Raw genomic sequence first — 25,560 nt, forward strand, 5'->3', positions numbered from 1 at the left:
ACTAGAATGAGCTGATATCAATACATACAAATGCTACTATACAAAACATAAATACTCTAAATGACTTGGCATCTTCCATTTCTTCCCACTGATGCTGAGCAATAGCGAGGATTGGGGTTCAGGGTAGAAATGGTCTACTTGATCCTAGATCAGCACACCGTGAAGGATCCCTTGTTCTACATGGACATATTGTATGGAGCCAGCTGAGATGGTGTGATACTTATTCATTTAGACATTTGGTACTCTGATTCATCATTCAGGAAATCGCACCTTGAGCAAAATGTAGCTCTGGTGAGCTTTTTAAACTCTAAGTTCCCACCTCAATTAAATCACACAAATGTTCAAGGGGAAGAGAGATTCTGTCTCCATCCAAAAAAATGTGGTCTCTGGAGCCCCTTTAAACCACAGTCTAAAGGTCTTGGACTGATTATCGTGAAAGGTGAAACAGTTAGCAAAATTGCCACAAATTAATTTTAATAGATAGCTCTTTTACTAAAATAGTGGAAATTCTACTCAGAAAGCACATAAATAATATTCCTTATTATACAGATGAGAAATTTTATTATACAAGAAAATCAGTCCTATATGTAATATGATCCACTGCGGCATGCCATTTTTGCAAGCCTCTTGGTGTTTACCAACTTCACACTTTACGTACACCGCTCCTCAACTCCCAGCCAGGAAGTCGCTTGGTGCCTTGGAACCCTGGTTAAAGAGAATGAAGTACATACCAATGTGGAATTAAAAAGCTGTGTCACTTATAACAAAGTACACTGTTACATGGATTGACAAATCCTCAGCGGCGAACAGACGATCAACACAGTAAGAAGGACTAAGCAACAACAATGATAGTACTTGATGCAAAGAATCTACTAAACATTACCAAATTAGCATTTTTTTCTAGTTACATCTGACTTCCATACCTGCATTAGTGGAACAGGTCATTAAAATACATAATATTTCTATGTGTTGCATTTATAAATTGCAAATGATCAAGGGAGCAATGGAGCATTATGCATTCCAAAAGCATATAGATGCAAGTTTGATGATCAGTTCCCTTTATGTAATATCAAAGTGTGAGACACTAGGTTAAATTCTGGATATTAGAAAGGGTGTCCTTGAAGATATTACTTTCAGCTCTTTTCAGAAGAGTGGAAGCTAAAGGCTAATTGAAACTGTGCAGGGATGCATAGTGTGAAAAGCCATGCCTGGTTCCCTTTATGTTGCACCTCCTAGTCTGCATTTTTGTGGATTATAAAGACTTTGGGCCAGATGTACTGAATTTTACCGATTCGGTATTTTAAAATGAGTAAATAGTATTAATTCTGTAATTTTTACCGAATCGGTAAAATTAGGTAAATACCGATTCGGTATTTACCGATTCGGTCTTCCCCATTCATTCCTATGGGCCTGGAGGCCCATAGGAATGAATGGAAATTACCGATTCGGAAAATACCGAATCGGTAATAGGGGGCACATATTCAAGGGTGGCAGGGTGTCACATTGACACCCTGTTGCACCCCTGAATCGTGCATGTGTTCACATGTGGCACACAGACATGCCCTAAGGGCATGTATGTCTGCCACATCGCACTGTTGTAAAAGCAAAAAATTAGCTTTTTCTAAGGTTTTCGATATTTAGCACCGACTTGTAGTTGGTGGTAAATAACGAATCCTTAAACTCAGAAAAGCACTAACTTGAGTGCTCCCTACATTACGGATTCGAATCGGTATGTTAAGAATTCGGTAATTTACCGATTCCTTAAGTTACCGATTCGGTAAAATACTGAATCCTACAATCATGCCTCCTACATTCCAAATGCCAAATACCGGTCGGTACCGGACGAAATTCGGTCATTTCGGCCGTTACCGACCGGTATTGGGCCTCCTACATATGGCCCAAAATTGCTTTTTTAACGGTTTTCGTTATTTACCACCAACTTGTAGTTGGTGGTAAATAACGAATCCTTACAAGTGAAAAGCACTCGCTTGAGTGCTTCCTACATTAAGGATTTGGTAATTTACCGAATCGGTATTTAAGAATTCGGTAATTTACTGATTCCTTAAATTACCGATTCAGTAAATTACCGGATCCTTAAATTAGGCCCCTACATCTCAAATGCCTAATACCGGTCGGTAACGGCCGAAATTCGGTAATTTCGGCCGTTACCGACCAGTATTAGGCTTCCTACATCTGGCCCCTTGTGTGTTGTCCTAATCTACAGAAATGTTGGTTGTTTTTACTAGCTATGGAAGTGTATTTACGATTGTAGCCTTGTAGATGACACAACTGGTCTTGAACATTATGCAGGCTAAGATGTACGTTAGTGAAGATCTCATGGGTGAGGAGAAGGTGGACAAGTGGATATATTTCTTCAGTCCATTAATGAGTGTGGCTCATCTGTGCTTTCTACTTTTCAATTGAAATGAAATGAATTTTTTTTTTATTGTTTCAGTTAATTAAAACCACAACAATACATTTAAAAAAATCGACTAATGCGTTTAAAATTTCTTAATATATAGGTGCAATCTCTGTTAATAGGTTCTAAAACATTCTCAGTCTAATACAGAGTTTGTTATTTAAAATAGAATGAAGTGAAATCAAAGTGCAGTCTGTCTAACTTAGTTCAGAAGTTCTTGGTTATTTTCTCTGTTAAGTTCTGGAGAGCCCTCTCCCCGAGCTACCACTGTCGTGTTATCCTTTTGTGGACAGGGTGCCAAGTTGTGTTTTAGTGCTTGGGAGTGGGCTGCAAGGAACTTTAGTAGTAGGCAGTTCAATTGCGTGTCTATTGGGTTAAAAGTTGCCATGATTGCAGATCTGCACGTTCTTATGCCCCGCTCATTCATAGGCTTTTTTAAAAAAGAGATTCGAGCTTGAGCTACATTCGGGCAGATACAGACAAGATGAATGAAGTCCTCGTTGCTCCTCCCACATAGTCTACAGATTTTGGGTCCGTCGTGCACCCAGATTGGTTGGTCCATAATTGATGGAAGTTTCCCCAAACGGAGTCCCATTAATTTTTGTTTTCTGTGAGCTGGGAATGTGATTGTTGGGTATGGGGCTGCCACGAGTGTTTTGTAGTTTGATAGGACCATCCATGCGTGTTTTCTGGTACTAAACGTAGCTTTATCAAGTAAGAGGGAGTGGAATTTTGTCGACTTGTTTATAGCATGTTTGAACGCCGGGTAAGGCAGGTTGAGTTCCCAAAGTTTTCTTGTTCCAGTCTCAGACGGCTGCAATGCCAGAAACCGGTCCCCGGAAGCTTGTTTCCTTTCCAGTAAAGAATTGGCTTGGTAGTTTGGTCTGCCCTGTTCCCATGATGCACTGGGCCAGGGACAGACTAATTTGCATGTAGCCAGGTTCTGAACTGGGATGGTGCAGTGAGCTAAAAAACGGTGATGGATCAAGCCCTGATCTTTTGACTGGGTATGAGTGTTCTGCTTAATTCAGATGCTCTGTCCATCACCACCCCCTTTTCTGAATCGTTTTGGCCACTATAGGAGTGGAAGGGTATGCTCAGACATGAGTCCCTTGCTCACTGCACCATCAGGATTCAAGCAAGCCGGGCCGAAGACGGCTGCAATGCCAGAAACCGGTCCCCGGAAGCTTGTTTCCTTTCCAGTAAAGAATTGGCTTGGTAGTTTGGTCTGCCCTGTTCCCATGATGCACTGGGCCAGGGACAGACTAATTTGCATGTAGCCAAGTTCTGAACTGGGATGGTGCAGTGAGCTAAAAAACGGTGATGGATCAAGCCCTGATCTTTTGACTGGGTATGAGTGTTCTGCTTAATTCAGATGCTCTGTCCATCACCACACCCTTTTCTGAACCAGTCTCAGTTATGGCCTTTTCAAGATACTGATTGTATGGGGACTTAACATCAGATCTTATTTCTTCCCATAGTGCTTGGTGCAATTCCGAGGCTGACATGTTCTGTTTCACTGTATACCAGTACTTGATATTTGCGTACTTTCTTACCAGTGTTTCATTTATTATTCCAAATTCTAACCTCGTCTGAGCTGGTGAGGCTCCCTGTTGTATTTGGAAGGTGGATTTGAAGATGGCTGTCTGCATTTTGTTAAGCAGATCCGCATCTTTCCCATGCAATCCTACACTGCCATATGACAGGGTTGGAAGAACTTTTGCTTTTATTGTTGCCAGTAGAGGTTTATATGATGGCCCCGTGAGCTTTTTAGCCAACGATCTCAAAGCGAATGAGAGTGAGTTTGATCTCTGAGCGATGTACGACATTTGCTGCTGATGGCTTTGTTGATTACCAAAGTAGAAGCCCAAGTACTTGAAGTTGGACACGGCCTCTAGCTTTGTTCCCTCCAGGTAGATGTGTGGGCTGGCTGTCCGCCGCCTGGTGATGAGCATTGTTTTTGTTTTTGTTGTGTTTATCTCCAGGTTGTTGTTTGTTATGAATTCTGCCAGCCCTACTAATAACCTTTGGATGCCAATCTTCGTTAGGTTCAACAGTACCACGTCGTCCGCATAGGATAGATGAGTTAGCGAAAGGAGCCTAATTTAGGTGGATGGGATGGGATCTTATTTAGACTTGATGTTAGGTCTGCCATAAAAAGGTTAACAAGATGGGGGGCTAGGACACAGCCCTGCTTGAGACCTTTGCTGGTATTGATTTTTCTTGAGAGCCGTGTTCCATTCCCCAATTTAACTTCCATCCAAGTGTTGGGATAAAGGAGTAAGATCCCTCTCAGGATTTTATCCGGGATGTTCCAACTGCGCAATTTTCTCCATAAGATGTTACGATCTACGCTATCGAATGCTGCCTTTAAGTCAATGAAACATAGGTGAAGGGGCTGTTTTCTTCGGAGATATTTGTCGGCTAACACTGAGAGAGACAGAATATTTGTCAGTGTCCCAGTCCCTTTCCTGAAGCCTGTTTGGTTCAACGGTATTCTCTTTGTGTCGTCGGACCAATTTGTTAGATCTTCCAGGACAAGGGATGCAAAGTACTTCGCCTCCACATCTAGGAGGGCGATCAGTCTGTAGTTAGCTGGGGATGTTCTGTCTCCTCCTTTGAAGATGGGTGAGATTATGGAGCCCTGCCAACTTGATGGTATTTGGTTTTCGCTTGTTATCTCTTCAAATAGTTTTTTTAATTTTCTGCACCAGAAGTCCGGATCAGTTTTGAAGACTATTGGAGGGATCCCATTCGGCCCTCGAGCTCCGTTGCCACGTGACTTCCTTATGATTTTTCTTATGTCGTCTTCGCTGTACCGTGTTTGTTTGACCTTATTTGTTGCGTCCTTCTTCTCCCGTGGACTAACCACGTCACAGTGAAGCCTGGTTACCAGGAATTCCCCGTCTGGAGATGGATTTGCTCTGCGTTCATCCTTTGGGTTTGGTGTTTGCATGCAAGAGGTTCTGATTCCACCGCTGGAAGTGATGCTCCCTTTTCTTTTTTTGGCCACTTCGTTGGTAGTTTGTTGGGCTGCTCCTGGGTTGGGCGGGTCTAGTGTTACCTCCGCGAACCTCTCTGTTAATAACGCGACCCAGTCCGCTTCTTGGACATTGGATGATGTTGGGTTTGACGGGTGATTTAAGCTGTTAATGATCCTCCAAAATGCGTTTGAGTTGGTGTTCTTGGCGGTGCAGAGTAGTTTTGCCCAGAAGTCGTCCTTCAGAGATCTTTTGTATTCCCACATTTGCTTTTTATATTCTTTCTTGAGGTTTTGTCTGTGGACCCAGTCTTTGGATGACGTAGTTGTCTTTTTTAATGCTCTGGCGTTTCTCCTTATCTCTATTTTGAGTTTTGCCAGGTTCTTTCGCAGTGGAATTTTGTTAGTTGGAGGCTGTGATTTATTTGGAACGGATGTACTTGCTGTTAATTTTCCCGTAAAGTTCTCCCATTTTTGTATTTGGGTACCTGTTGTTACCTCACTCTCTATTTTTAGTCTCTGCACGTTTGCCTGCAGCTCATCGATGTTGGCCGTTATCCAGTTAAGTCGTTTCAGGTTAGTGGTAGGGAGGTTATCTCCCACTGTGTTGCAACTGTGGTATTTGGTCAGTTTTAAATTAAAATAAGTGTGCTGATATGAATGATCGCTTTTTGAGGTGTATTCTATTGAAAATTGCTGGACGAATGGCAATAGTGGAAGAGAGACTGCTGTGTAGTCGAGCCTTGAGGCCATCAAGGTTCCTAGATGAGTGTACTGCGGCGGGTTATCACCTTTGGTTCTTCCGTTAAGGAACCGCAGCCCGAGGAATTCCAGGCTGGTTACCAGTTTTCGACCAATTGGATCGAAGTGCTCTGTTTGCAGCTGAGTTTGAGGTTTGACATTCCAAAATTCATTGTCAGCTGCTATAATCTCATCATTCTCAGGCGTATAGATTAGGTTTGAATTAAAATCACCTGTTACGATGATTTCCCAGGGTGGATTATTGTTTCGAGTGTCCCTGATTATGGATACTAGCTGATCCAATGCGACTTGTTTCTCTTTCACCTTTGGAGGTGCATAGAAGTTAACCAGTAGTGTCGGAGTTGGTCTGCCCGGCATAGATAGTTTTATTAATTGCATGTTTGGCCCATACGGGGCTATTTGTTCTGAGTTGATCTTGATGTCCGACGCGATATAAACTGATAGACCCCCTTTTGGTTGACCATAGTGGAAGTTTTTCCTTGCTGGTATATTGAAGAGAGTGTACCCAACAAGAGGTAGCTCCTCCAATGCCCATACTTTTCAATTGGACTTGATAGGAGTAAAGGATGTTGGTGAGTAGGATATGATCTCTATCCAGGCGTTTGAGGATCAGACCTAAATCCTGCTTCAATAAAGTACAGCTTGTTCTTGTGAAGTGGGGATAGCGGGAAACAAGTTGTATGGTTCTTTGTTGCCATGTGTGTTTTCAAGAATAGCTTTCTGGTGGTGGAGAAACCATGTGATTTAATTTGGTCCATTGACTGAGAAGTAAAGCCCTTCAGGTTCATGCTGTTGAGCCACTCCAGAAGCTGACTAGAATTAGCATCAGGCAGTCTTTGAAACAGTTGAAATTGCTGTTGAGATTTTTATGTAAAGGTGTGACTGCTACGATCTGAAGAAGTTAATTTTCTGACTGAGACTTCCACCCATATCAGTAGCAAGAGCTGTCTTGGTGATTAAGCCAGCAAAAATATATGAACGCTTTTCTGCATAGCCTGTCTCAGACAGGGAAAGGGCATGTACGTTAATTAAGAGGTGTTAGAAGATATTTAGCTATCAAAGCAGGGACATCAGTATTTCAGGGTGGTACTAAATACAAATGAAAATCCTCAAATTGAATAAAAAAACATGTTTGTATACAGTTCTTCAGTGTTCAGTTTTTCAAAGTTTTACATGCTTAAATCATTCCACGTCATCCGGCTGGAAATCCCCAGTATATTATCATAGCAATAAACGGTAATAACATCCCCATAGGAAAAACAGTTATGTTTGTTTAGTGGCAAATTCACCTCATTAGAATCTTCCCAAACTGTAGGCAATGTAGGTGGTCACTCCACTCCTCTGTAAGGCACTCAGATGTTGGATTTCTGGATTTTTTTTTTTATGAGGAAACAATGGTCCTTAACTTATCTAGTGAACAGACAACAATGAATTATAGTCAACAATGTTTACTATAAGCAAAAAATGTCCAGCCGGACACATTATTTAATCAATGTAAGGAATAAAAAGATTCTGTGAGCACAAATATGCAGTAGGATACTGTCCTGTATCCAATACAAGAAGGACAGAAATGAAAGAAGACAAAGAGAAATACTTTCAGGCAAAAAAAGGAAAAAGGACGCATGTATACAAATAAGAATAAATAAAGCTGTCCTTAAATAGTAAACGCATGATTGGCAACACAATGGAACACTTGTGTGCAACTATTTTAAATGTTGACGGCGTTTCGATCCTTAAGGCAAGAATACAAGGATCATCATCTAGAAAAATGAATGCCTGAATATTGAATTACTTTACAAGCCTGTTGAGAAATGGAGGAAGAGAAGGCACAAAAGAAAAAGAACTCGTTTAGAGAAAGGGTGAATATAAAAAAACACAGCTATAATGTTACTTAGTTTGTCTTTTTAAATTTTTCTTTTTAAGAAAGAGAGACCTATGATGGTTCCATGCACTAGATCAGTGAGGGATGAGAAGTCATAGAAACATAAGAGACAGTACTCATCGTGATTGGGTAACAATTCAGTGGTATTTATGCAGTGCCTAAGGCGTGCTAGTCGTGATCTGACGGACGTGAAATAAGGAGTGGGTGCATAATACAATAGTGAATGGAGTGAATCTAACAATGGAGGCTAGTCGTTAAATGGGGCGATGCCTTTAGGGCGGTGGCCGACTAGAAAAGCAGCCGGAGACAGGGCGAACCTTGATTGAAACGTGGTAGTGAGGGGGGTGGAGCAGGGAGTTGGAGCATGGTTCTCACCTACGAGGCTAGTCGTTGACGGAGGTGATCCGTCAGATGGCGTGGCCGACTGAAATTGCAGCCGGGACCGAGAGACCTTCCGAGAACCTGGATGGATGGGAAGGCTAATGGTTAAGGCCATGATGGATGGCGTGGATATAGCCGTGATAAGTTCAGCAATTTACCTAATAATTGTGAAGTCCTTTCCAGTGGGAGGACGGATCGGCGTCTTGGGATGGCTAGTGGGAAATAGACACATTAGGTGACTCCCCGGGAGCATACCTCGTCGTAAACAGTTCTCTCGTGAACAGTTCCTATGCGAAAATTAATATGCGCAAGAATTACCTGGTAGGAGTGTGGATAATTCCGGAAACAAGTTGTTCATCAGCGGAATTTCTGCAGCTCATTGGGTGACAGAGCTCTGCACATTTGCCATATTATCATCAGCTTTATCTCAGGATCATTTCCATCAAAGTCATCTTCAGGTCCCACATTGTAGTGAAGGAGTCCTTGGTTTTTTAGTGGTCCAGGAGAGAATTTTTCATCGTCACCATTGCTGAGATTCATCTAAAAGACACCAGGCCCTCTTCGGGACCTGTTCCAAATGCAGCAAAAAAGATCTTCACAGATGATCCACACACCAAATGCCTTTACCGTCTATATGCTAATCATACAGTATTAAAATTTAACATTTGCAAGACATTTCAAACTAGAAGTCTATGCAACAGAAAAAGAACAATCTGCCCCCCACCCCCATCCAGGGTATGATATTGTGTGAAGTGCCCCTCCTACGACTTCCATAAAGAAGGAAGAAAACCAGAAGTATCATCTTATGTCTAGATTGGACTTAGCAAAAGAAACGTCCAAGTCTATCTTTCTAGATAAAAAAATCTTCCTCTGTTGAGGCAAAATCATTAAAAAAAGGCTTCATAACAGACATCCCCCCCAAATGGGGAAGACATCTTCTTTCTATAAGTCTCCTGCTGATTTTCTGCCTACACCCCTGACAACAGCAGAGGCTCCTTCGACTCTAAAAAAAACAAGTAGCTGGCTTGTCTATAAGCAAAGGTGTATCGTTATCATTGTCAACAGCTGCAAAGACTCCCTAGTTAGCAGTCCTTTGGCACACTCCTCATCTACACCTGCGTTGGCACCAGCCTTGTCGGCTCTACCCTTGTCATTGATGATGCTGGCGGCTGTAGGCCTTTTACTAACAGCTCTCCAACTGATGACCCCACAAGCAGTGTTGATGGTCTCTTTGTCAGTGGGACCTTCACTGTCAGTTGTCCTACACATTCCAATAGATCCCTCATTGACAGTCCTGCCATGAGTGGTAATGTTTTTAAACTCAGCAATGACCACCGCATTCACAGTACCATCAATGACAGAAAAAACACAACTTGAACAAGTCAGCTCAGATGTTTTAGTGTCATCCTCTCTTGTGGTCCTCAGGTCCTCAGGTCCATTATGGCCATTCCACGTCAAATGGTCTGAAGGTCATAAAGTAGACCCAGCCTAACTGCTAGACATAGAAGAGGCAGAGGACAACAACAGTTGGAGATTACCTACAGAGCAGATTAACTGAATTTAGAAAATATCACAGTGTGATGGTAATGAGAAGGGCCAACAGGAATCACTACTAGCACGTTATGGTGCCTGCAGCTATATTCAGAGCAGTTTACCAGACATTTTCCAAACTGAGAGATACTACAGAGAACATTCTATGGTGCAGATTCCTTTGGACTTTCTAAAGTCTGCACATGATGGCGACCTTTTATCCAGCCATTCCAGACTCACCACTTCAGCTACAAGTACCACTTCAACCACTAGTGCAAGCTCTGCCCCCTACACCGCTGTCTCCATGACTGACTCGCCAATGACCACTGCTGCCTCTTCCTAATCAGTGGATGCTTCCAACACTTAGGGACTTAAGTGGAAAGTAGAAAAATGAAGGCAAGGGTTAAGAGTGTGTGGGAGAGAATAAGGATGGTGACGTTTTGGAAGAGGAGAGAGATAGAAATGAAAAAAATCAATGAGTTGCAAGATTATATACATGCTGTAGAATTCCCAGAAAAATGCCACTACAAGCCAGCCCTCCCCTTGACAGTATTGCACACTTTCATTTTTTGATAGAGAGGGCCTTGAAGTGCTTTACCCAATCAATGACCTCGGTTGAGAAACAGTGTTTTCTCTAGATCTTCAAATAACAGCTAGAGAAATCTGGCAAGACTATACCAATCTGATATCATGCATGGTGTGCATGGTTGTAGCTAACACAAGCATCATTGACTGTCTAGTTTGTGGTTGCCCATCCAGAAAGAAAACCCTGTGCTACAGAGTTAGCTTCAGCATGCCTCGCGGATTGTCTAGAGAGCACGAGTAAAATGCTACCCTATAAGTATAAGATTTGTGATGCGATGATCAGCACACACTTATTTATAAACATGAAGCATCTGGGTGGGTATTCACCTGGGTGCTACTGCTGTACAGATTCCAACTAGTTCCCCCGATGTGCAGTGTGTCCTTTTAGTACTTCCAGATAATAGACAAACTGCTTTAATGAATATCGATTCATTGCCCACCCAGAGTGGGAAGGAGTCTGGAGCCATTGACCAACTTAGGCAGTTTATTCTAACCCTAGATCCAGCAGTCACCCTAATCGTGGGAGGTGACTTCAACTGTCAGTTTGAGCCCCTTTCTGATGTAAGCTTAGACTGCCCAGACGATGAGGACCAATATTGGTCTATCCCAGATCCTCAGATCCTGGTAGTTAAAGCATGGACACCTTTGGTGCTACAAATTAACTCTCTTACGCTTTTGTCCTCTCTTAGGGCCTGTAATGGGAGGACAAAATCGGATAGACCCGACCGAATGACATTCAATAGAGAAGGGCACAATTCTATCCTTGATTACATCCTGGTGGAAACCCGAATGTGGGATGTGGTCCAGGATTTCCAGATTCATTCTAGGAATGATAGCGATCACAATCCTCTCGTTATGACGCTTAAACCAGGTAGTTTGGGCCTGACTAACCAGGCCTCTGCGCCAAACATATTGGACCCTCCGCTCTTGCTAACTAACAGGCGGAGAGTCAAATGGCCCTACATACAAGGTACCCCAGGAAAACTTGCCAATATTTATCAAAGGGCCGTCCCTCTCATAAGAGACATGGGCGAGGTGGGGGTAACTACTTCGTACCCTGGATCAGAGGACAAGCCACTGGAAATACATAAACAGTTAACCCTCAAACTTTCCGATGTGTTTTACCAAGAAGGAAGTAAAAAGGTAAAATTAGCTTCGGTTCATTCTTGGTATAATGCTAAATGTAGGAAAGTAAAGAAAGATTTGATATCTGCGGTAAAAGCAAAGGTCAAGCAAAGCCGGCTTAATTATAAGCGGGTTATTCTTAAAGAAAAGAAAGAATGGGAAGCTGACAATTGGGAAGATCTCAGAATGGCACTCAAGTCCAAAGATTCGAAACTCTTTTGGACAATTGTGAGCTATGGGACAAGGGCGGGTAAAACGGCCACTGAACCAAATATATCTGCTGCAGTTTGGGAAGCACACTTCGGATCGTTGTATGCACACTCGAGTGAGGAAGGCTCCGTAACCCCACTCTCAGGCCTCCTCCACGAGTATCGACTGGAGGGGGGCTGGGAGATTACTGACCTGGAAGTAGAAGCTGCTATTCTTAAATTGGTACCCAATGAGGCGCCATGTCTGGACAAGCTGCCGGGGGACTTATTCCGGTCTGAGACGAAAATATGGGCTCCATATTTACGAGTTCTTTTTAATGCCATACTTAAAGGCACGGATGTCCCGGATACCTGGCGAGGTGCCGAAATAGTCCCCATCTACAAAAAAGGCTGTCCCCTTAAACCGTCTAACTACAGACCAATCAGCCTGATTGACGTTACCCAAAAATTGATGGGACGGACTATTTTAGACAGAATACAGTGCTGGATGGAAGAAAACGAGATTTTAACTCCATACCAGGCCGGTTTCAGGATGTGTACATCGACCCTGGACCAGATATTCAGACTCCAGGTCATATACTGGCCATCGGTGAGTTTGGAGGGTAGCAGCCTCTACATGATCTTCGTTGACCTGCGGTCAGCATTTGACCTGGTCCCCAGGGGCAAATTATGGGGTGTACTACTGGAACTTGGTCTACCTTTAAACCTTTTGAATGAGCTATTTAGGCTCCACGCTGGTACCTATGCGCAGGACAGGTGCGGGAAGCATGGAGAATTGTCAGCGCGCTTTCCGGTGAACCAGGGGGTGCGTCCTGGCTCCCACCTTGTTCTCCCTATACATTAATGGGCTTATTAACCACCTTCTTGGAGCAAAGGACATTGACGCGCCGAGGTTAGTTACGGGTCGGGTGCCCGCTCTGATGTTCGCAGACGACACCTTGTTGTTGTCCAAGACATCAACGCCCATCCAACGAACCTTGGACGGCTTTGCTGACTTTTGTGCAACCAGGGGCCTGGAGATAAACTTAGACAAAACTAAGTTTATGATTCTTAATCCCCCCAGGCAGGCACGCCCGAATCCCCTCCTGGGTGGAATTCCCCTGGGGCGAGTTAAGACCTTCGAGTACCTGGGGATCACTTTGGGAGAACATCTGGGATGGGATACTCAGATATCGAGGGGTTAACTAAAGTGGTGGGGGGGATCCAGAAATTGTATAGAGAGTCTGTGTTTAAGCCTGCTGCCCCTGTCATCGAAATCTACAATGTACAGGCCAGATCGGCAGCATTGTATGGGGTCGAACGATGGGGCCATCAAAAAGTCACCAATCTTGCGATGGTGGAACATGCATTTCTGAGGAATTTATTGGGTCTCCCAGTGAGTACTCCACTTGTACCCCTTCGCATGGACCTAGGGCTACTCCCTATTGAGGAGATAACGGCATTATGTCCCTTAATGTATTGGAGAAGACTATGGTTCGTGCCAGAACTTACTTGTTACAAAAATGAATTTAGAGGAATCTGGGATGCATTGAAAAGTAAGAAGATTCTGTGGTTATCCTACATCAAGGCAACTAGTATCAGGATTGGTTTACCAGAGCTCTGGGATACTCCTGATCTAGCATGCCCAGCGATAAATAAGGCTGACCTGGTCCACCACTTTAGGCGCCATAATTTAGCATCCATGCATGCGAGTTCAGAAGGGGGTAGACTGACCACCGAGTTTTTGCAAGTCAAAGTGGACTATAAAAAGGAAGAATTCCTAGATCTGACTTTCCCTTCACTTGCAAGAAAACTATATATGCAATTTAGGTTGGGTACCCTCCCACTTAAGGTGTTCACTTGCAAATGGGCCAGTAACAAGAGCACGGACTGCCCAGCTTGTAATTACCACCTGGAAAACGAAACCCATGTCCTTTTCTTCTGCACAGCGTATCAGGCTGTACGCAAACGTTGGTTGATACCAATTTGCTGGAATCAAGGCTTCCGTCAGTGTGATCAAGCATATAGAGTTCTTAAGTACGACACGCACCCTCCATTATCTTTGCTGTCTCACGCTTTTTGCACGGAATGTGGCAAGACGCAGGAAATTCACCAACGAAGTAATGGGTTATTAGGGATTACCCCTGTTTTAAAAATGTTATGTACTATTTCGATAACTAATTCAATGTTTATTTTAGTTTTATGTTAATGGATTGAGTTTTAGTTCTAACTCTCCAAATATGTGTTTTAATGATGAGTCCAAATTTATATTTATACTGGTATTTATTTTTTTAATCTTTGCTATGTATTTATTTTATCCTGCACTTTTATGGTCCGTTGTGACAGAAATAAAGTTATCGAATTGAATATAAACATGAATCGATTTGTGAGATCGTTATTCTCATCAAGTAGAATCCAAAGAATTTCGTGGAGACATGTATCAAGTTTTTCTTGATAAATCGTTATTCTTGTTTTTCTTTTTTGCTCACGGTGTAGCCAACGCGTTTCGTCCCTTCATTGGACTTCTTTAGGGCTCAATCATGTGATATTTTCCTATGATATATATATTATCTCCAATATTCAAAACCCTTAAATTCTTGCTCGGATTTCTTAAAGGATGTTTAGTGGATCCAATATTTCCAAGTAAGGCTTTTCCTTTTTTTAAATATTTCGGGCCGGTGTTAGCCACCGCATCTGGAGTCCACAGTCGAACGGCCGGCTGCCCCCCTCGAGTGATCTCTGGAAATGGTATCAAAACCTATAAGCATAGGAACCTGGGTAATATACTGCCATGAAAGAGAGTGATTAGTTCTAGTTAGTTTTGAAAAGGGATTCATACGCTTTGAGGGACTATAACGGTGTTAATCATTACAAAATCACACATATTAAGGGCCACAAATCAGGTATTAAAAGTATTAAAGAAAAATCCCAGTTAGCTGGGATAAAGCCATGACATTTTTAAGAGTAAATATAGATGATGACAAATCAATATCGTAACTGTGCTATACATAAACGGGTTGGTAGAGACATCATGCAGTGCTTAGTGTATCAACTTTGCCCATTAATGAAAAACCAGGAGTAGTGGTATTTTAAGACACAGTGAGAGAGCAATGCAAATATATGCCAAAAATCAGTGGTTTGCAGTCCAAACTTTATTTACAAATAGTGAGGTTTTGACTAAGTCACAGTTTACATGGGGGTCTTAATCAGGACCCTCTGGTCATAACAGTTCAAGTATCAGCTCTTACTCAATAGTTGGCAAGGATGTCAAGTAGTAGAATTTAGATGGAGTGTGGATTCTTCTGTGGTCAAATATATCCAAAGAATAAAAGCATCTATACTGTCCAGTTATTATGAGTTTTGTGGTACAGAAGAGCTAGTACTTGTCCCTAGGCACTACGAAAAGTAGAGTAAGGGCACTCCCTGGAATCCAATCAGAAATCTCCATGCTACCAGGCAATGCAAGAAAAGCATCCCCATGGTCAAGAATTGCAACAAGAGCTTCTTCAATTGCCTATTGAAGGTGCCATGGAACAGGAACCAAACCAACTGAGGCTTCTATTCCCGATTCTTCTTAGTCAAAAAAGACATGTCAATCCTTCAGGATTACCACCTTATAGAAAGTTATTTCATTTTCATGAAAAGGAGATTTCCTTACTTCCTTAGACCACTGAATGCAAATTTCCATATTCTAATACATACAATGCACAGACAATATTTGAGATTTTCAGTTGAAGGGTCAGCATTATCAATTTAGATCAGACCCCTTTAGCCTGAAGTATGCCTCAAGGATCTTCAGAAAATGCCTAGTGATGATGGTAGCTCATCTAAGAAAGAAGGGTCATCAGGTGTGCCTGTAGCAGGACTGGAGGAGTGGTTCCAGAAGACCCCATTTGTACAAAGGGCTACAGTATCCAAAGATGCCTGCATAACTCTGTTTCAACATCTAGGTCTCACCTTGAATGAGCGTAAGTCCAAACTACGGCATACCAGAAATCTCCTCTTCCTGAAGACTGTTCTGGACACCTTTCAGGGAAAGGTACTCGTCTCACAAAACCTCATTATAAAAGTAATCTCTGTGGCCACAGACATATTCAATGTGCCATGGTTCAGCAAAGACCCTGCAAGTACCCCTTAATTGAATTTCGTTTGATTCATGCCTTCCAACTCAGATTGCAACTTGTCCAACAGTGATGACAACAAGCCTTAAGGACATGAGAAGATATAGTGTCCTCTCTAGCAGGCACTCCTAAATTGTAGACTTCCTGAGAATTTGTTGATCAGATTACCTTTTCAGCAGCCATGTCCCACCGCCACCTTAATTACGGATACTTCGAATAGGGGGCTGGAGGACAACTTACCATGAAAAGCCTGTAGATGGAGGAGGGCAAAAAACGTCCTGTCATTGTCTTGCAGTCAGGAAGCACTTGCAAGCGGTATGGCTTGGCATCAAAGGTTTCCTAACAAGTTCATGGCGCGCAAAAGTCAAGACAACAAAATCTATTTATGTTACATCATCATACAAGAACGCACAAGTTCCAACATCATGTCAAGGAGGTACAAGAACTGTGGGACATTGTGATCATCAAAAATGTGCGCTTCTCAGCGGAAGAACTCCCAAGACTCAGCAACTACCTAATGGATGTGCTAAGTTGTTCTCCACTGGACTTCCACGAATAGGAGCTATATCAACATCAGCTTCAGATGATCTTCAAGCACTGTGATCATTATTCTCCTGAACAGGTAATGCGGGTTCGCGCCAGTAATTACTGGAAAACTAGTGTCCAAATGGAAAGCGTTTTCTAAGATCTGATGCAACATCATTGCCTATGCTTATTTACCCAGTCTCTAGGGTCCTCAGCAAAACCAAGAAGGAAGAGTCACTAAGACAATATTGGTTCACCGATCTATTGCATCTGTCTGGTTGCCCACTAATCATTATTAAGAGCTGCCTAGATCTTATATGAGACAGCAAGAGCAAGTATTATACTACAGGCTCAAGTCTCTGAACCAGAGGGCCTGCTCACTCAGATTTTGCCCATTTGGACATTCTTCCTGAATGTAGACCGATCTTAGCGTGGGCCTATAATTCTTTCATCACTGAAATGTATGACGTTAAATGGAAACTTATTTTGCATCTGGTGTTAAAGAAAGGGCCTACTTTAGCTTTAATCACAACCCCACCAACTCCTACCATATCCACATCTTGCTTAAATACGCTTTAGGTACATTTCAACAGGCAATCCTTTTTCCGTGTAGGAATTCTCTGCAATCAGCCACCTTGTCCTCACAGAGAGTCATCAAAGAGTCAATGGGGGTCTTTTCAAGACATTCCAGCGAGTGCACCATCCACCTGTGCCTTGGTAGTTGAACTTGTTGCTGAGTCAGCTTAGCCCTGTTTGAACTAATCACAAGTCGGAGTTAAAATACTTCTCTTGGAAAACGGTAGTTCTGTCCTTGACATCTGCAAGACATCATGTTGGCAAAATTCAGATGTTTATAAAAGCAATGTACAGCAGTATGGAAAAGATATAGTTATCTTGTGGACAAATCCTATTATTTGAATTTTTACCTAAATAAGCCAATGGTGCATGTTTCCTTCTTCCCCAATCTACCTTTAACTGAACAAAGGACTAAGCATTCCCCATGTTCTACAGCATTTGTACTAAAGACATGAGAACAGCAAATCAGCGCTTCCACATCAAATCACCTGTTCAACATCAAATCAGTTTCTTCAGACACCCAGGAAGAGACCATTCCCTCACAAAGCAAGGAATAGCAAGGTGCATCTCTGCCTGCCCAATCTTTTGACATAACAAAAGCAAATCATCTCCTCAGCGGAAGTGTAACTTTTTACTCAATAAGAAGCAGTTCATCTACAGTGGTGCTGTATGCAGAGGTGCCACACCATGACATCTGCTGTGCCACAAAGTGTGCAAACTGATGTAGTCTATGTAAGGACAGGGAACAGGGATCACAAGGGCAGGTAGCGAGAGATCCTTTATTGCTCCGTGTAGCTTTTTAACAACAATAAAAAAAGAAAAACAAATATTTATAATACAATGATTGTCTGAGAGTGATTGTCTGGAATGGCTGGGATCTTCTGGGTCAGGAGGCAGTGTTCTAAGGTGATCTCCTCAATATAGTTAGCCACTGAGGTTGCGACGTATAGTGCCACAAAACTTAAGCAAGAAACAACTAAGGGCTGGCTCTAATCAGTAAGGCTGAGCCAAAATATTTGTGAAACAGAACAGAAGTGCCAATACTGATGTGGATGATTTAAATAACCAATATTCATCCAAATCTAGAATAGAAATTCAAGTGTGGGAATTGCTAATCAATAGCTTTTTATTTCAAAACATTTTTTAAAGGGATATATTTCACAATTTTAATTCATAATACAGAAAAAAGATTCTTAAAACACACGTGGGACATTGGAGTATAACTCTACATACAATCATACATTCAAGATTACAAGCATATCACAACCAACCAAAACACATTCGCACAGTCAGGGGGACAAAGAATATAATACAATATATATACAAGGTAACAAAAGGAAAAGAGCCAAGGTCTGCAAGTCTTTTCAATACTAATGAGGGAGACAATTTTTCTTTAGTACATTCCTATATCTCTGATAAACAAAATGAAACTCATTAGGATTACTACTGCAAGGTAATGTACACATTAGAGCTCAGGGATCAACTACTTGAGTCCCCGGATGCTCACGCAGACCAAATGTGGCGGGGCCTATGCGTTTCGAATCCCACTGGAGTCGTTGGGGATTCTCTTCAGGGCCTAATGTAGTATCTGTTTCACAAAACTTAAGCAAGCAAAAGATCAGATCTAGGGTAGCAGGGATATGTCTGACACGATAATGAAAGGTCTCAAACCATGTCACTGTAACAAGACTAGTTCATAGTGGTTCCTTCACACCATCTTCACCCACTATTTGTAAATAACACGATTTCTTTGCGCCACTGATAAACATATGCATACATTAAGCCGACAGTGTTGTTCTGCCTTTCAGGAAGACCTCGATCCCACCAGTGATTCTAGCACCTTCAGAGTACTTGCTTTTGGCCATGGATCATACTTCGACCATGCCACAGGGGGACGCTGCTCTGACTCACCCTGGCGACTGGGTTCCAACATGTTATTAGATGATTTGTCTTCCATCTGAAAGGTTTCTGATGCCTCTTTCTCCCTTTCTAGGGAATCAACGTCCTTCTGTGGAATCTGACTTTAAGTTTCTCTCCCTTGGCGTTTCCCACCTTCTCCTCCTTTGCAGGTTTGCACCATGATGATTCTTCCGGTGGCTTATCAATTTACTTGTTCTAATGAATCAGTCTCTGGGGACTTTCTTCAGCATGATCTCACTTCTTCCAGGACTGGAAGTAAGGGATCGTTGATTAATGCTTGGCTTGCATCCGCCACTTCAGCAAATCAGATTTTTTCCTTTCCTCTACCTGAACTGGTGAAAGGGAAAGGGAAATGGACATTATGGTCTGTGTCAACTGGCATACTATCACTCAAACCTCATGGGAGTTTCTCTCTGTCGACAGGTCAGTAACTCCACCATGAAGTCCTTGAGTTTCATCTCAGCCACCTGCATCCTCAGACCCAAACATTGCACTCTCTCCTTTGCCATCTTCTGGTGACTGTCTTGTGTGTTGTTCAACCTCTTTCCCCAGTTGTGTCAATTCCTCCTAGAGGAGTGTGAATGCTGTACCAATAGATGTTGGTACTTCCTAGACACTCAATCTAATCCTAAGCTGCTCATTCAATGGTATTTTGGATGCCTCCTTCAAGACAATAACCTTCAACCCCAAAATTCAGCTCTCCATTTTTTTGCTTTCTGTCTGCTGTCCGTCCTGAAAGCACAGATCTAGAAACCACCATCTTTGAGTCCAATCTACAGTGTATCCCTGCATTCTCGTTCCCTGCCTCCTTCCTCTGGGTTTCCATCATATCCACATTCCTGTCTTTTGCCTAGAGAAAGCCTTGCAGCCTGAAACCCGATTCCAGGTTTGATGTTCACACTGACCAACATCTCAATCTGCAGACAACACAGGTCATGCTGCTCCTGCATCAGCTTCCGTGTTATGGCCAGAAGCCACAGTGCACTGCTTTTGGTCTCTTCACGTCTGACCAGGGTTATACCTCAGGGCAGGCTAACAGATGTCCACGTCACCAGAGCATTCATTGCCATCCAAAAGTCCAGTGAAGCTTACCAACAACTTTGAGTAGAGTGTACAGCACTTGCTCCATGAGACTAATGCAAAATACCTGGAGCGGACACTATTTTAACTTTTTTTGACTGCCCGTGACCAGTGAGCTTCTGACTAAGTTCTCATTTTGAAACAATGAGTTCCAAAACATGCCCTGAATGGTCATGGAGGGTTCACTGAACTATTCTCTTGGTTTTGTGGGTTTTTGGTCTTCTTGAAGAAAGTAGAAATACGTGGAACCGCAACAGTGAATTATTAATAGGGGATTATCCAAAGCCATGATCCGGATGGTCGTTTCTTAATTTATCATGTACAATGGAGCAAACTGGTACAGCCTGACTCCGTAGAAAAACGTACCCTTGGCACAACAGTGGCCCACATAATAGTCACTGCTTATGAGACTTGAAATAACTTTGATTTCAAAATTTAGCAGCATTTATATTTTCTTAGCCGTAGTTTCCCCACCTTGCAAAAGTAATCGTAACATACAGTTTTCTATTGTTATTTATTTTTGCTGGGGAGTTTTCCACTGAATTTCGCCCTAGCCTCTGAATCAGGCCAGTCTTGCTAGCTCAGTCTGTGACTAGGATAGAAAAAAATCCCACTCCCCACTGCGTTTTACCTTGTGTTGTGCATTTTTCAAAGGTCTCACACTGTATCTTCGACAATAATCACATGCAGAACAAGCATTTGCAATGCAATAGGTCTCGCATTTATGAGAGTTTGAGCTATTGGCATTGTAAATGACAATTCCTTGTATTTGTGTTGTTTTTAAAACAGATAAATAAAAGGCATTGTCATTTACAATGCCAATAGCTTAAACTCTCGGAAATGCAAGACCTATTGCATTGCAAACGCGTGCTATGAAAATGCAAAAAAGCGTTAGGAGGGAGTGTGTCGTGCCTGCAACAGCAGGCAGGACAACGATATTTGAGAAAACAGTGCTTGGAGGCTGTAATTGAAGCCAACCGAGCAACAACATACGTAACAGGGGGTGTCGCCAAGGGAGGTTACAAAATGAGACGGGACGGTGCTAAGGAGTGACTACTAAGCCTTTTGACCAATAAACAGACACAGTTTACAGTGGACAATGACACAAGCCAATGAAGAATGTTGTCGGAGAGTGGGCGGAGCTTCAAATCCCTACCTCAATACAGCATGCTCCTCAAAGAATTTTGCTTGTCTTGGTCTTTTGGTAATTTATTTTCAAACTCTTAACTTCACTTAGCTACCGTTTTAATGAATTCCATTCTTTGCAATTTGACATTTTCTTTCTAAAATATAGGTGACATTTCCAGCGTTCCAATTGAAAAGGGTGAAACACTTTAGTCCATTTCATGTCTGTTTGTTTGTAAGATTGCAAGAGATCACAAATGCTATACTGACAATTAATCCCAAAAAGCATTGCAGCCTTGGAGAAACTATACTATAGCGTTGCTGCCTAGCTACAAACCCCTCCCCTGCAGGTCTGTGTTTGCTATTTTCACCAACCACCTACTACAGGTTGGTGAGCAATGAAGAAACAGGCTACACCTCAACATACAGTACGATTGCGGAAAGCTTAGTTAAAGCTGTAAATTAAGAGAAATGGCAAAAGGGTGGCCTGTTGGCCCTGGAGATCTCAAATAGTTTTAGATTAAATAGATATTAGTACTCTGCTTTCACCCCACGTCCTTTCCAAAAGCTCTTCTTGTCTGTGACCTTATTTATCTGCCAAAGACGCATTATATTCGACAGCAGGATACCCTTGTAGGTGATAGTGCGCTTCACAGATACACATAACAGTTGTATACATCGGTATGAAGTGAAAGTAATTTGGAAAAAAAATATTTCCCAAGACTGCTGAAAATGTGTGCAATATGTACATACATAAGAAGATCTTCACATCTTTTCCTTTCAGTAACAATCTTTATTTCTCTCCTTCTCTTCAGCAGCTCTGCACAACACTCCGCCAGTATTCACAGCACCTCTGAATAACACTTCCGCCATGATGCCTACCAACATGTCGTCTGTGTCACCTGTCGGGCTGGACATGCCCCAGCCCCGCCCTTTCCGCCTGGAGTCGCTGGAGCATATTGCACCACCCACCAAAAACAAGAGGAAAAAGAATAAAGCCCCAACAAACTTGGAGCCCCTCTGATCTTCCTCTGTGCAGGGAGCTGTAATGGGGTCCTACTGCCAGGAGGTTGTGTTATGCTTTCAACAACCATGGTTACAGAGTGGCAGCAGCACCTTAGTCACAATAGACACATTCTATTCGGCCTCCTCTCTTTGACTAAGCAGCATCATATCATGAACTCACAGACCACAACCTGTATGGAGCACAATAGGTTGTGAGTCCGTCTTCTCTTCCTTCATTGTCATATTCCTGCCAGTTCACAGCCAGTCTGGGCAACAAATGATGTATTCAGTCTGAGAGCGCATACTATCTGGCAGCACATGGGCACCTGGATACCCTTTTCAAAAGGCACTTTAATTTATCTGAATGACATCAGGGCTCTTGTTAAAAATATGAATCCAGTCTTCTTGTACAAACTGATGGATAATGATTCTAATGGTCAAAGATGTCTCAAGGAATTTGGTGTTCATGTGTGGCGCTAAAGGCTCTTGAGCAGGACTGACCATCAGCGCTGCCTTTCATTTGGTCTTTTCATGAGTATGGAGCTCCAAAAGGTTTTCTCATTACTGCAATTCACTGAGATTGTAACTTTTGGTTCAAGCACTCCAAGGAAATGGTGTCTACCCAAGTGCCTAGAAATAACAGATGTAGGCATCTCCACCTTATTAGCACCAGTTGGACCAATTTTGGGTTTATCTCACTTTTCATCAATGGACTGTGACCTGTGTCTTAAGTCTCACTGAATATGTATGTGTTCCTCTTTACTAAGACTGCTCTCCGTAACAGCGGAGATATATGCCAGAATATATAGCATGGACTTTCCTTGCATGCAGAATTGTCTTCTGAACAGCAATACGAAGCCCCTCACCAGGCTGGTCCTCTCCTTCTGTGAAGGCTTTCTAAATACGTGAAAGCAGCACTGCATGATTTAGAACAAATAGATGTACACAGGACTTGCTTGTATGGCGACCTTCTCCAAGGTCACTGCCCACATTCACTTACATTGTATGTTAAACTGTTTTGTAAATGTAGTTGTTCTCTTTGGTGTCCAATTCTCAAATGATACAAGCTTAATAAACTACATTTTGAGATAGGAGTTTAGTTGGTGCCTCTCTGGGTGTGAAACCGCGAATGTTTGCTTAAGCCCTTTTTTGATTTTTATACATGTGTATACAAATACACATAAAAGTTTGTAAAGCAACGTTGAGAGAACAGTAAAGACATATGCCAGACACATCTTTCCATTCTGATAATGCTGTTACAGGACTACGAGTTAATATAACCAATGCAGGAAGCTTGTGATGTAGCAGTTTTGACTCTTGTCACATGCCTAATTTGGGTAAAAAGGATTTGGTCATATAAAATAAGTAAGTCCCGCCAATTTCACTATTACCAGTGCCTATGTACTTTGATTTCCTACTGTGTGTATGTTCTCACAAAAGACACTCCAGCCTATGTATCCTTGTGAATCATATTGGCCTGTCCTGTGCTGTTAAATAACTTTATATATTAATGTTACCTTTTGTGCTTCAGTACAATTTTCCCTCACTTGCTGAAAAACCTGAGAAATTAGGGCAGCGGTACTTACCATTTTGACTTCTCTGTATTCCCCACTTAATCATTACTGGAATCCAGGGATCCCCATTGAATCATTATTGGAATCCGGGGACCACCACTGAGTCATTATTGGAATCTGGGGATCCGAAACTAAGCAATTTCAAAGATTTAAAACACAAAACCATATACAAAATTATGGAAACGAGTATTCATCAAACAAATACACAAATAATGAATATTTTATTCACAAATGTGGGAAGCACGTTCTGTATATATTACAAAACAAATGAACTATCCATGGGTCTAGATGTTCTAGACAGACCATACAAAAAGCAAAGACCTAAAGAGCTGTGTTCCTATTGTCAGAGGACACTACCTTAAAAAAGGAAAATCCTTAAAAAAGGACAGATTCCCATCACTCACTGAAGTGACATGCTTCATCATCTGGGAGCTCCTCCTGGTTGCACAGTGGTGTAACCAATGGCTACAACCTTCTCTCTAAGAGAGTGGAGCTCACTGATCTTTTCAATACAGTATGGTAAATGTAGGGGGCTTGTATCAGATCCTACAGATGTGAATAGATATTGTGTGTGTGCGAATGATGGCTGCAGTGCATGAGAGTGAAAAGTGATAATAATATTGGGCAGTAGAAGAAAAAGAGTTTAATAGGTATCTTCTGTTATCCAAATTAAAAACAGTGCAAAAGCAGTTTTAACAAAATTACTGCTTAAATGTAACTGGTTCTGGTCTATATGTTTCAGCCTTTAGGAATATCATTTTATCCTTGGCCTTCCGTTTCCAGCTCAGATGCCCCATGGGGTACCGACGGACAGAGCGGGCCTCAATTCCTGAGCTGTTGCCAGGTGAGGTGAGGTCCATTCGTCGTAAGATACAGGTGCCAACAGCATCCTGTAAATTACGGAGTATCAGGTTACTTAGTTGTATTTGTTCCAACCTTGTGTATTTTCAGTCACAAGTTTTCTTTTCTTCACTACGCAGTAGCAAACTTTCTTAGTGGTCACTTTTCACTCTCACTGTATTAAAAACATCTGTGAGCTCCCCTCGCTTAGAGAGAAGGTTGTAGCCCTTGGTTACACCACTGTGCAACCAGGAGGAGATCCCAGATGATGAAGCATGTCACTTTGGTGAGTAATGGGAATCCTTCCTTTTTTAAGGATTTTCCTTTTTTAAGGTAGTGACAATAGGAACACAGCTCTTTACATCTTTGTTTTTTGTATGGTCTGTCTAGACCTACTAGACCCATGGATAGTTAATTTGTTTTGTGAGTAACCGTAGCAGAATATATCCATGCATGGTCTTTAAATGTTCCCTTAGACCCTCCATTCATCGTTTGTTTATATTATCTGTATATATTATACCAAAGTAAGGTATAGTGTCACACAGTCCAGGAAGTCCCCAGAGGTATAGCAGAGACTAAATTAGGTAAGTACTAACAGCTCTCTTTGTGGTAGTGTGGGCGAGCAGTTAGGTTTATCCAGAGGGTGTGTTAAGCATTTATTGTATTCACTCAATCAAGACTGATGAACACACTCAGAGACTAAATCCAGGCCAATTTGGTAAGCATAAAAAAAGTATACTTGTATTTTATTTCTAGAACCAAGCAGGACTTTTATACAGGTAGGTAAATATACTTGGAATACAGGGTTTCACAGTGCAATGCAGTTATGATTGAATTTCCAAAAGTGACAGGTTGGTAATGATTCAGAAAGCAGTTTGCATTATACAATAATTACTTTTGGAATACTTTTCGGTTACTTTTAGACTACTTTGACTACTGGGG

The 25,560-nt window shown here is 42.1% G+C and overlaps 1 protein-coding gene across 6 annotated transcripts in view; it reads left to right on the top strand.

The window, feature by feature from the left end:
• KIF17 (kinesin family member 17) overlaps window positions 1-23,298 on the top strand; it is a 542,173-nt gene extending 518,875 nt beyond the window's left edge. For 3 of the 6 annotated variants that reach the window (XM_078642577.1, XM_078642578.1, XM_078642582.1), the window contains one exon: window positions 22,015-23,286. In XM_078642577.1, the coding sequence (XP_078498703.1) occupies window positions 22,015-22,223 (209 nt within the window). In that variant the 3' untranslated portion in view covers window positions 22,224-23,286. Of the gene's footprint in view, window positions 1-22,014 lie in introns of all 6 variants that reach the window. The other 3 variants (XM_078642579.1, XM_078642581.1, XM_078642580.1) reach the window with 2 other exon arrangements.
• Window positions 23,299-25,560: the final 2,262 nt, after the last annotated feature.

The sequence above is a fragment of the Lissotriton helveticus genome, chromosome 5_1, assembly GCF_964261635.1.
Source record: "Lissotriton helveticus chromosome 5_1, aLisHel1.1, whole genome shotgun sequence".
Classification (NCBI taxonomy): Eukaryota; Metazoa; Chordata; class Amphibia; order Caudata; family Salamandridae; genus Lissotriton; species Lissotriton helveticus.